This window comes from Polistes canadensis, unplaced genomic scaffold (genome assembly GCF_001313835.1).
Source record: "Polistes canadensis isolate GaletaPanama2010 unplaced genomic scaffold, ASM131383v1 scaffold_263, whole genome shotgun sequence".
NCBI lineage: Eukaryota > Metazoa > Arthropoda > Insecta > Hymenoptera > Vespidae > Polistes > Polistes canadensis.
Genome location: NW_014569810.1, coordinates 796 through 14,878, shown reverse-complemented (window position 1 = coordinate 14,878; position 14,083 = coordinate 796). Strand labels below are relative to the sequence as shown.

Below are 14,083 nucleotides of genomic sequence, written 5' to 3'. Positions count from 1 at the left end.
ATTAATTAATTAGAACAATGATATTTAATATATATCATTTTATATATCATATATAAAAATATGAAAAATAAAAAACTACATTTAATATAGAAAGATATTGCGAATTCTTACAGAGAGATTTTTTTCATTCGACTTTTTTTCTCCATTCTTTTTCTTTTTTTTTTTGTTAATTTCCGTTCATTCGATTCGTTCTCTGTAGGATCCTCTTCACGAAAAGAAAGAGATTTGAAACTATCATTCTCATACTCATTGCAATTACTTTTTCACGTAACTAAAGATCGATTCGTTTTATTATTACCCCCCATTGGCAATTACGTTTTAGAACAAAGGCGTCTACTATCATTTTTTCTTTGTTTTTTTTTTTCTTTCTCTAAAAAGTAAGAATATTATCTCTATGAGAGATATTTTATTATTAATCGTCAGCGATATGAACCTTTCTTTTTTTTTTTTTTTCTTGTCTTTCCTTCATTCATTCATTCAACTTTTTCCTCTTCCTCCACCACCTCCTCCTACTTCTCCTCCTCTTTTTCTTCTTCTTTTTCTTTTTTCTTTTCATTTTAAATATTAGCAAGATCTATCCTCGAAAAGGGAAAAGAAAAAATTCATTTGTTGTATCCTTTTTCCTATAATCCGTTTCATCAATCTCGAGTTATTATATTACGAAATAAATCCTTTTGATAATATTCAAATAATTATTTTGTTTAAATATCGTTAGAATAATAGTAAAAAAAAAATAGAATAAAAAAAAAAGAAATTTTCGAGAAAAATAATTATCGAAGAAAAGAAATCATGTTTTGTTTTCCTTTCCCACCCACCCTTTCCCATTTTTCGATCGGATTACAATAATAATTAATTTATTAATTAAATCATATACCAAATAATTTTTCTAATATATATATATTCCTATACAATCATTAATATAATAACAAAAAATGTTTACACATCACATTTCTAAAATATTAATTAAATAAAACAATTCCAATATTATATAAACATCCATTAAAACAATAAACACGCGTGTCAGGGCTAAAACAAAACATAACTATTAATCTAATCCAAAATTATTCATAAATCTATGAACCCTTTTTCATACATAAACGAATTAATACATACATAACCTAAATAATCAACAAAATAACTGATACACCTACCATAAACATCAACAAAATAATAACAATTTCATAAAATTAAATCGAACTTATCGTAAATTGTATTAAAAATCATTTTCAAAACTTTCCTAACTCTTAAAGATTTCTACTTTATATCTACTACTACTATATCAAAAAAAAAAAATAAGTAAAACAAGAAACACCTTGTATCTTCTCAATCATCTTTCCTTTAAACTAAGCATCCCTTTCGAAACTATTCCTACTTTTGAAGAACCCATTCAAGTGGACACTGATGTCATTATTCTCTCTCTCTCTCTCTCTCTCTTTCTCTTTCATTCTTGCTAAGTAAATTTCATCGTTTAAAGTGCTGCTGGTACTCTTCTATACCCTTCTAACGTTTCTTGGCCCTTCTAACGTTTACTAGAAAGAATTAGATGGTAGTAGAAAGGAAAAGAGAGAGATAGAGAGATAAAGTAAGGTTCTAAAAGCTAGTTCACACCTCTCTCTCTCTCTCTCTCTCTCTCTCTCTCTCTCTCTCCTACTCTTCGTGTCAGCTTCTCTATTAAAACTTTGCCGTGAGTCGATTCGAAAAGCCGACTTAGCGTCAAAACGCCAGAAGGGACGACTAGGGTGGGTGATAGCTATACCGAATACAAAGGGCAATTCGCTCTTCCTTCTACTCTACCCTTCGACCCTTACTATTCGGAAGTCTTTGTAGGGATGAATGAACGAGACAATGAGACCTCGTATACGCGTGTATACTCTAGAACCTAAGAGAAAGTTTCAACACTATGTTCATTTGCATTTGAAACACGCCAAGCATATTTTTTTTCTCTTTAACTTCACTGTCTGTCTGTCTGTGTCTGTGTCTGTGTCTGTTTCTTTTTATCTCGAACTTCTTCTTCATCTTATTCTGTTTCTTATTCTTCTTATTCACATATCTTGCAAACAAAAACGACCATTTTGAAATATACATTGTAGATGTCACTACTTTAACACGTTCAAATTCGAGAGATTATTTTCGGTTGTCATTCGATTTAATAAATTATTCACTAGGCTTATAATAATATGCAAGGAAAATTAACGGTTCAAATTAAAATCAATTAGATTTGTTCCGTCGATGAAATTAACCGATCAATTTTTTTTATCGAAAGTTTCTTCTTCTTCTTCTTGTTTTTTTATTAGGACTTCGTCCTGTTATAATAGCTTTTTGTTTATTTTTTTTTTTTTATTGTTATTTCCGAGAACGCTTTATTGTTTTTTACCGAGGGTAGGTTGTGCTAACCTCACCCCCTCAAACACTTCTCATTTTTTTGTGAGCTTGGGATCAACTAGGTACTAACTATGCGGAGCTTTATCGAAAACAATATTAAAATATAACACAGTATCAATGAAGTATTATAAATTAATCACATCGATGAAAACAAAATGAAAAAAGTGAGACGATTAAAAAAATTTCCTTAAACTATATCTAAAAAAAAAAAACAAAAGAAACTGGTATGCGTACTTACGTACGCACGTTAGAAGTTATACTTCTTTAACGTATCAAAACAAACATAACCTCAATAACTTAAAAAATAATATAACTTAATTAAATTAAGTTCTACTTCTTTTCATGACCAAGTTCCCTATGAACCTATATCATTAAAAAATAACATTTATTACTAATATTCACGCGAATAATAATCAATGTTTTTGAAAATATATTTTTGAAGATATTCACAATTTTTAAATATCAATTACACCCCACTACCTTATGTAATATTTAAATAACTTCAAAGCACACAAATAATTGTAATTTGTATCGATATAAAACACGTGTTGTGTATATAGAAATATTAGAATATCAGTTCATACCAAAAATGTAAGGGAGATTTATCGAATTATTATTTCATGCCATAAATTTGAAATCGCACTGCCTGCGCATGCGCAACGTGTAAACACCGACAACTTCGTAGTGTCGATTTTTCGGTCGTATCGTAAAAATTCACTCTCATCACTTTTTCCTAAACGCGCCGAAAGAATCATAACCTCAAAAACTGGTGTGTGTACTTTTATACGCACGTAAGAAGTTATACTTCTTTAACTTATCAAAACAAACATAACCTGAATAACCTCAAAAATAACTTCAATTATCTCGTGTACCAATATAATACTCGAAATTTGTCAATAAAACGATAAAATGATAAAATAAAATAAAGATATTTAATACAATTGATAAAAATTTATATATATATACAACTTCGTGGTGTTGATTTTTCGGTCGCATCTAAATTCACTTTCCCAAAATGCGCGCCAAAAGAAGAAAAGTATAACCTCAAAAAAAACAAAACAAAACAAACAAACAAAAATAACAAACAAATTCCGAATAAATTTCAGAGCTTTGATATTCGTCTCGACTGTATAGAAAAAAAAGAAAAAAAAAAAGAAAAGACAATCCGAGAGAATAACAATTATATATAATTTAATTACAACCATATCAATGTCGTAAAAACTCGATGGGGAAAGGATAGGGTTGGACGAGACGAGTAGGGACGTGGACGAGATAGGAGTTGTAGAAACCGTAAGAAAAATACTTAAGTCGAATGAGATAACGTTCACGATTAAGATTCAATCGGTTAGATGCCCCGGCAAGTAATCAAGAAAGACCGACCCCGCCCACTTCTCTCCCAACCGAGGCAAACGATTTGCAAGTTGAACGCGATTTAACTTTCAAATGGAACCAAAGCCAACGCGGATCGATTCCTCGTGGTAGTTTTTCCCCTTCACCCACACCCTCTTTCTTTCTCTATCTTTTCTTTTCTTTTCTTTTTTTTTCTTTTCTTTTTTTCTTACGATTGTACAGAGAAATAGGATAAAAAAGAAGGTTTGTAATCAGGCACCTTCCGACAAATCTACCCAAGCGGAAAAGATTAAATCCATCGTTATCGAATCCATTCTATTTCTTTTTCTTTTTTTTCTTTTTCTTTTTCTTGAAAACATTGTCTCTCGTCCGTTCGTCCGAAAACAAATTTGTGTTATTTCAGGAATTATCATTAAGGGGTAAACAACACACCGACAGTTTGATATGCTTGATCACGATAGTATAAGAAAGATAATAAGAATACAAAAGACAATTGTTTTTGACTTATCTAAAATAATGTATTGAGTATTTTTATTTTTATTTTTTATTTATTTCTTTTTTTTAATCAATCACTCAAAGGATAGACAACTTGTATTGCAATCTCGTGTTATAATAATATAATAATATTTATTTAAACAGAAAAATAATATAAATTCTTATATTGTTCATTGGCTAGGATAATGATTGAATAATGATTATTTTTTTAAATATTTTACAATCTATTTTTTATCTAAAATAATATGAAAAGTATTTTAATTATTCTTAAAGGATAAACAACTTGTATTGCAATATCGTAATCTCGTGTTATAATAATATAATAATATTATTTATTTAAATGAAAAATAATATAAGAAAAAGAAGAAGAATTTTTATTACACACACACACACATACACACAATCTCGTGTTATAATAATATAATAATTATTATTTATTGAAATAGAAAATAATATAAATGCTTATATTGTTCAATGGCTAATCTATTATTAACTCTTGTATCGATTATTATTTTTTTTTGTTCTTTTTTCTTTCCCTACTATGACTTTCTTTTTGCTTATCGTTCAAAAAAATGTTGAAGGATAGTGATTGAATAATGAATAACAATAGAAAAGCTTTAACCACCCTTCGTGACAGTTTCTCTGATCGAACCCTCGAAAATGGTGATTACGTAAAGTACTGTTCTTCAAGAAAAGAATGGAAAAGGGAGAGAGAGAGAGAAAGAGAGAGAGAAAGAGAGAGAGAGAGAGAGAGAGAGAGAGAATCGATTTAAATAAAGAAAAATTGCTATTGTATTCTTATTAGATTTACATATATACGATCGATATAAAAGCCACTTTTTTTGATTTATATTTATTAATGATAAAATTTAACAGGGAACTTGGACATGAAAGAAGTAGAACTTAGTTTGATTTAGTTGGACGTTTCGTCCCTTTATTGGGACTTCTTCAGCAACTTAATCTTTATATTTATCTTTTATATTTATTATATATATTTTTTTACTAAATACTTTCCCATTAATTCGACTAACTTTTCGGTTACGCGTAATCGTACCTTTTAATTAAAGTAATGTTTTAAAGTAGTTTAATTAAAAAAAAAATATAAATTTACGTTGGAAAATATTTTTTATTCCACGTCTTGCATCGGATCAATTATTAATAATAATAATAATAATAATATAGTAAGGAAAATGTGTTTAACGTTCAAAATAAAGGGGGTGTTACATTCATGTGTGAAGCCTTCTAACCTAAAAAAAAAGAAAAGAAAAGAATTTAAGTGGTGGGTACAAAAAAGAATGCTTTAATTACAACGATTACAATTCTAACACGAGGAAAAAAGAACGGAATAATGTTATGGTTGGTGACTTTTTTTTAATTCGGTACTATTATCAATACTAGGATATGAGATAAATTATTACCGCAAAACCTTTCTTTTCGTATGAAATAATAGTCCTATTTAAAAATATTCTTGTAACAACAACAATTCAAAAGATTGTTTTAAACATAACGTTAGTCCGTACTGTGTATTTAACTTTTGAAATCGTGAAATTTAAATCCAATGGGAATTATTGAAAAGAATTGTCGAAAGAAAAATGCTGAAAAATGGATTACTTTCTTTTTGTTTTCTTTTTTAAACTTCAACCCGAAGAACAATGCGAAATATGATTAATGTGTGGAAAAAAAAAGATTAAAATTTACAAAAGGTATACGAGAAAGAATTCAATTAAAAGAAATAATAATAATAAAAATGAAATCAGAAGAAGAAGAAAAATACGTGGATGACAATTTTTATGCGAATGCGAAGAAAATACTCTGAAATAAATAAAAAAAGACAAAGAAGAAGAAGAAAAAAGGAAAATTAATGTTTATATTAAACAAAAAAAATTACTTGACATATAAAAATAAAAGAAAAGAAAAAGAGAAAAATAAATCTAGGAAAAACAAATAAATTTCTCTCGTGAGATATATGAAGGGGGAAAAAATTAAAAAAAAAAAAACCAAATTGGTTTAAACGTTAGAACGAATCGATTTGTGTCATTTCTATAGCAAAAAATAAAGAGAGAGAGAAAAAGAATAAAATACAAAATTATCCGATTGCCTTTCGATAACAGATAGATAGATAACGAACACTATCCTGTTACCAAAAGAGGTCAAAGGGTCCTAACAAATCGATTAATGTCCTTCTTCTTCTGCCACCAACAGAATCTCTGCGAATGACTGTTTTTTTTCGGATGATATATGATATATGATTGGAAGAACGAATCCTATAATGTCCGGTAACACACTTATTAAAAAATCAATTATTTACAATTTTTCATCAAATTTATTCGTCTCGACATTTTATCTATTTGTTAAACAAAAAAAAGAAAGAAAAACAAAACAAAACAAATCAAAGAAGAAAATAAGAGAGAGATAGAAGGAATAAATAAGAAAAAAAGGAAATTTTCACGGATGTGATTCGATTTGAAAAAAAAAGAAAAAGGTAAAAGAATGAAAGAACAAAAAATGACAGGGGTTAGGGGGTAGAGGGGAGTATTACCAAAGAAAGAAACTAGAATCTCAGAGGATCCTTCTTCTCGGTTAAGGAAAAACTTTTCGGATCGAGGTTACTCACTTTTTTTTTTATTTTACTTGAGGATTTTCTAACGTCAAGCCAGCAAATTTCCAAGTCGCTTCATCATCGTCCTTCCCATCACTCATGAAAGAAAAGGAACGTTTCCAGCAGGATTCGCAGGACTACCGGAAAAGCTTAGCTCCCTTTCCTTTCCTCTACCCCTGACCACCCCTTGCCCCCCCCCTGCCACCCTACACCACTCCAAGAAAAAAAACGTAATTACGTTCTGAAAGTATCACGATAAGGAAAAAAAAATAAAAGAAGAAGAAAAAAGGATGGATTTTTGTTAAAGAAAAATCGTGAAAAAGAATAAGAGAGAGAGAGAGAGAGAGAGAGAGAGAGAGAGAGAGAGAGAGATGGTTTTTAAAAAAAAAAATATAAAAGATAAGATGATACGTGAGTATCAAACAATTAAACTCTCTCTGTTGGGAACTTATTTGAAACATTTTTTTGTTTTCTTCATTACCAACGAAAGCTGTTTGTGTGTTCATTTTTATTAAATTCTTCAAGATTTTAATAAAGGAAGATTAAGTTTAATGCCGTGGTTTGTCTTCTTTTTTGATAAAGAAACATTTTTCTTTTTATATCATAGATTAATCTCTGCTATTATATTATCTATATATTTTTTTTAATAATAATCTAGTTTAAATGAATAAAAGTATATATATATATTGAATAAATTTGTAAAATTTGTAATAAAAAATAATAACTTAAACAAATACAATTTCACAATGCTAATACACAAAAGTTATGATAGTAAAGATGGAATAATAATTATTTGACAGATTAAACAAGAAAATGTAAAATGCAATAAGTAACACAAAAGAATGTATAAAGTAAATATTAAGTAGAATAAATCACAGTAACTTACTTTATATACATTATAAAAGAAAAATATAAAAAGATAGAAAGTTTGGTATCTATGTATGTATGTATAAACCTTTGACGTGTATTATACTGTGTCGATAGAGAAGAACTTTTGAATTTTCCATTAGGAACATTGCAAGAGGTAGTAGAATGCATTTATCAGCAAACACACAGACACACTATATTGATCTAACTTTCTCGTTCTTCTTCTTCCACCCCCTATTTTCATTCTCTCTCTCTCTCTCTCTTTCTCTCTCTCTTCTTATTGTTTGTAAAGAGAAGAGTAAGCATCCCTTTTTGGTATCCAAACTTACGACAAGCTTTCTTACCCTTTCACCATGAAATTTCTATAAACGTTAAACGTCTTATATAATTCTTAAATATAAATTAAATTATAATAATATATTAACATCAACGAATGTGCTAGATTAAAAGTATTAAATGATTCCTTTCATATTTTTGCCATTCCACATTTACTTGAAAACAAGAACTTCAATTACCTTTAGACCACTTCTTAAGATAAATTATTTCTATCTTGATGAAGTAAAAATAATATCCAACTTTCTCGTCCGTAATCTTGGAGAAAACTCAATTGCTTCGTTTCTGAAACGTAAAAAGAGAAAACAAATTTATAACAAATTAAATTTGTCGTTTTATATTTCATTTCTAACACTTTTTTTAATCTTATATTTCTTTTTATACTCTAGTTTTATTTCACTGACTGTGGAGAAGTTGTTAATAGAAATGAAAACGATATATAATAAATAATAAATGAATGGGAAGTGAATAAAAGTTTTTATAAATTCAATTTAATAACTGGTGCTGCTTTTTTTTTCTTTTAATCTTTTATACTTTCTTTTTTCGTAACTAATAAACGTCATAATTCTTTTTTTCGAACAATTTAACACCTAACCTCACTCATTGACAACTTCACGCTTAACTTCGTGCCATCCGATGCGCCATCTGGTGGTTTGTTTTGACATTTTTATGCACTCATCAATGCACATTTATACTTTTACTTATTATTTGATACTTCAAAAGGAAATACTTTGTTTTTCTTTAATATAATTATTCAATAAATCGCTCCTAAAATTAACAATAAAAAAAAAAGCTATTATAACTTGACAAAGTCTTAATAAAATGAGAAAGAAGAAGAAGAAGAAGAGGATGAAGATAATCATTCTAAGAAATAGCTTCTTATACACAAATTCATTTCGTATTTATAAATATTATTTACACGTGTAATAGAAAACTAGTAAAAATAATTGTTAATCAAAATATTATTTTATAATATATTTTACATAATTTCACCAAAAACATGTTTGTTTTTATCCTTGTTAATCCTAAATAATTCGGGTTACTGTACTTGTGTAAATATTTATGTATCTTCAAGAGACGATGAACGAGAGAAATTCCTTTCTAGTTTCTAGCCCAATTTGTAGGAAAGTTAAAACACCACCCAGCCCAGTCCTCCCCCCCCCTCACCCCTCTCCTCCTCCTCCTCCTCCTCCCGTTTTCCTCCTTTTCCTTTAAACTCACCCGTTCCCTTTCTCTCCTTCTTCGAAATTACGAGCAGCTAAATCTTGCGGTAATAACGCAATTCCATTACTATAACACCATTTTGGATGGTGTAACGGAGGTAATATAACGTTTAGTGGCACCGGCTACATTCCAGACGCATACATTTTCCTAATAATTAATGTTACGAAACGTTTAACTATTATTTTTCACTTTTATCAATTTATATTTGTAGTAATAATTATCTTATTTGATATAAAACGTATATTAATTATTATTAAATCGTCTATTAACAAAATTCATTTCGAATAATACGTAACGTACAAAATCCAAAACAATAATAATAATAATAATCGATTGAAATTGATACAACGAGTGCAGAAAAAAAAAGATTAAAGTAAAATAATAAAGGATAATGATTCGAAACTATTAATAAAATGAAAAATCTTGATTATACTAATCGAATTAATTTTGAGAAATATAAAATGGTGGAAGGGAGGGTTGTGATTAAATTAAAATGGTACAATACTTATACCTTTTTACCTTGTAAAAAAAATAATAATAGCAAAGTTCTTCCGATCAAGCAAATCTTAAATGGCTGGTTGTTCCATTATAAATGGTCCTTGGAGATTTACATTCCTTTTTATCCAGTCATTCTCGGTTATACCTTATGGCAATTTGCCTTGGCACTTATTTTTAGAAAAGAGAAAATACCAGCCGACCTTTTAACGATCAATTCGTAAAATTGCCAGAGAGTAAAACGTTAGGGCGAGATACGGAATGTCTTTATTATGCCAATGGTCCATTGATTTCCATTGTTCGACCCTTCTTCAATTTCCATGGACGACTCATGGAAACAGTTTGTCTAAAGAAAATAATACGATAAAATAGATTGTCATCGTTTTACGAATTCCTTTATAACAATGCCAATCGTAAAATAATATATTTAATATTATTAAACATTATACAATATGCGTTTAATTTTATACTTAAATGTAATATATATTAATCGTATAATATAATCAAACATTTTTATGATTAATATTTATTATCTTATCAGTATTTATATTAAAATATTTTTATTATATTTTATTATTTTATCAACAAAATACTTATATTATATTATAAATATTTCACAAATATATATTATTATATTATTTATATAATTTAGAAAAACACTGAATTGTATATAATTAAATATAATTAATGTCTGAATTGTTATGTATAGTTTTCATTTATGAATAATTCAACAATTTTTATTTACAGTATATGCGTAACCGTTGTCGTTCTTAATGTCCACTTCCGGTCACCCCAAACACATCAAATGGCGCCTTGGGTTAAAAGAGTCTTCATTCACATTCTTCCACGTTTATTGGTGATGAGAAGACCTACCTACAAATTCGATACGAATAGGTATGTAATCATTCAATTAAAAACTATTGATTTGTCATCGAAAATGACAAATGCAATACATGATATATATATATATATCAACTTTAAAAATAGTATCCTTAAAAATTGTAATATTTATATATATATACAATTATTTTTAAATTGTACCCTTCCTTTTTACAATGAAAAATGATATAATATATTATATAATATATATATGATTTTACATTCGTCAAATATTAGCAACATATCAACCTTTTCACTGTTAGTATACAGTTTCTACAAGTTAACATTAAACTGCAATTTGCTTCCGTAAATATACTTTTAATATTTTTTATAATTATAGTAAGTGGATCTTAATAATTTTTATATTAAATTAAAGTACACTGTTTTGTCTACGCGTAGAATGCCTTTTTAGGTTATAAATCAATCTGCAAAAGTTCATAAAATGTCAGAGAATGCAATGCTGTAAATTGTGCATCTTTGCAATTTCTTTGATATAAGTTTCGGTAAATATTTTTTATACTAAAAGTTAATAGATTTTAATGACTCTTATTTTAAATTAAAGTACACTATTTTGTCTACGCGTAGAATACCTTGTCGAATTATAAATCGATCTGCAAAGGTTCTGCAAAATTATAAAAATTTAAAATTATAAATATATATATATAATTTTGTTTAAATTGTATCCATCCTCTTTTACAATGAAAAATGATAGAAACTTAAGAGGCTTTATATTTTTGTTTCTTTTCTCATACCAATTTCTCTTTTCATTTCTCTCACAAGTCTTTCTATTTCTAAATCGCGTCGCATTCATCATCGTCATCCTATTTTGCGACATCGTTATCTTTGTTAGAAAAAAAAAAACCACGTAGAAAACTGTAGTAAGTAGTATTTACAGAATCCTACAGCTTTTCTAACGATTTTCTTCTCTCTCTCTCTCTCTCTCTCTTCCTTTTTTCTTTTCTTATTTCTCCTTCTTCTTCCTCCTGGTTTCCTTAACCCGTTTTTCAACCACCAACACCCATTTTTCCTATCATTCTCTCCTTTCTTCCTTTCTTTTTCATCCCACAGGTACACATCTGGCAGAGTACTGATGAGAACGGTTAGAGGGAAAGAGAAAACTTGCTATTACCCTTATCATCCGTCTACTCACGATGAGTCCGAAGAACATTTTACACCTAAGAGGTTCCACAGTCGACCAACTTCCAAAGAGGATCTCTCACCTTCGAGGTAAATACCATGGATTCATTGAAAAACCTCTTTTCTTCCTTTTTTTCTTTCCCTCTCCACCCCCCCCCTCCCCTTTCCTGACTTAACTTCCAGGATAAAAGATGACGGCTTTGTGATAATAATTGCTTCAAAAAGTTAGAAATTATATTGGAATTATTAAAAGTAAAAAAGAAAATAAATTTAATAAAATCGTAATAACAACGATCCCCCCCACCCACCCCATCCCATTCCTTTTTTTTCTTGACTGTTCATAATTTTGAAATTAATGTTAAATTTATGGTTGCTTCGTTGATTATTTTTTAACGATTTGCAAACATTGTTTCAATGAATGGTCGAGTAAAGGGGATGAAAATTCAAATAACTTTCCCATTCGACGAGAAAGAGGAATGGGGAGGGGGTGGGTAGAATTTTATCAATAAAATAAACCGATACTAGTTCGTAATATTCATTTCTTTTTTCTTTTTCTGTCATTTTATTTTATCGTTAATTACTTTTCTTCCAATATAATCTTCTTTTTCATTTCTTTTTATTCATTTTCTCTCGAATAAAAATATATTTACAAGAAAAAGGAAACAATAATAACAATAACAATAACAACAACAATAACAACAACAACAACAACAATAATAATAATCATAATAACACCTTTGATTCGCGAACAATAATACCGAAATCGAATCATGCAAAGTAACATTATAGTACGTGATCATTTTCAATGTAAGTCCGAAATAGGAATCCTATGATCGCGTGCACATCAACTACACAAACACGGATTCCTGTTTAAATCTATTCACCATATATGTGTTAGATAGATTGTTAAATATGTATACACGTACAATGTAAATACATATATACATATATATATAGAATAGCTTAACGTTGCACTTTGCAGAATATTACTATACACCCTCGTGTATTTTCATCGGTGATTTTCAAACGCAACTTACGATTAAACAAGTGTGTAACATGAAAAAAAAATATATCTAACCACAAACTCTTTTTTTTCTCTCTCTCTCTCTCTCTTTCTCTCACTTTTCGTTACACTTTTTGCTCCGTTTCGTTGGTTAGGTAAAAAAAAAAACCACTCGTATCAAAAGAATTATTTTATATAAAAATATATATATTAATAAAAATATATATATTTTATATATATATTTTATATAAAAATATATATATAAAAAAAAAAAAAGAAAACTTTGTCCCTTTTACTTTTTTTTCAAACGATCATCGTAATTAAATTGCCAAGCTATTAAACACGACCCATATGGGACGTTAAATTCAATTTCATTTCCACGCGAATTCTCTTAGCTGCGTAAATTCAATGCTATCGAAAACACGGTGCTTTATAGTGTCGAAATAAAAGTAAATTATTTTTTTTTTTTGGTTCGGGGGAGAGACGGGGGGGGGTGGTGAGAGGTAGGGGTGGCAAGGGGAGTAAATTTTCCCAGCTCTACGATGAAATCGAGCTAGGATACCAAACGAATTCGATTAACTATGCGAATGCTATTAAGTTGTAATAGTAGTAGTAGTATAGTAATCGATTGAAGGAATCAATCTATCTATCTATCTCTCTCACTTTTTTTTACTCTTCTATATCCTATTAATTTAACCTTTCTGTCTATTAATTCAGTTAATTTTATTTCCAATCGAAATGATTATCTTCCACACCTTGTATCTAATACAAAACAGTATTAAGTTTCCTTCGGTGTATTTACGATTTATTTTCAACATGGTGGACAAGTTGAGTTTTCATTGTTTTCGAGAAAATTTGTTAGGTTAGGATATTAGTCATGAAAAAGAAAAAAAAGGAAAAATATATATAATAGATGTATAGAATTCTTGTTCTTTTTTTATATATATATATAAGTATTATTTTGAGTTATATATGCGAACAATTTATTTAGATAATAATTGTTTCGAGAAAATTTGAGGTTAGGATATATTATTAATCGATTGAAAAAATATCAATTAAATTATGCCAAGTTTGTGGCAATGTTTTTTTAATTAACTTATCGATATGTAATTAGATTATATGAATTTATTTTTTTTTGTTTTTAGACAAATTTAAATAAAATAATAATATATTTATGTGAGACTGTGTGAATAATGAATTTACACCATTTTTATAATCGATCTTTACGAAATTTTGATTAGAACAAAACATTTGACATTTTTTATAATATTAAATATATTAATTAGTTATAAATTATACAATTTTACATTAAATTAATC

At 28.3% G+C, this 14,083-nt stretch overlaps 1 protein-coding gene across 3 annotated transcripts in view; it reads left to right on the top strand.

Moving 5' to 3' along the window:
• The window catches only part of LOC106790831 (acetylcholine receptor subunit alpha-like), a 208,324-nt gene extending 196,394 nt beyond the window's left edge, over positions 1-11,930 (top strand). For 2 of the 3 annotated variants that reach the window (XM_014756013.1, XM_014756012.1), the window contains 2 exons: positions 10,493-10,639; positions 11,693-11,924. In XM_014756013.1, the coding sequence (XP_014611499.1) occupies positions 10,493-10,639; positions 11,693-11,855 (310 nt within the window). In that variant the 3' untranslated portion in view covers positions 11,856-11,924. Of the gene's footprint in view, positions 1-10,492; positions 10,640-11,692 lie in introns of all 3 variants that reach the window. The other variant, XM_014756014.1, reaches the window with a different exon arrangement.
• Positions 11,931-14,083: the final 2,153 nt, after the last annotated feature.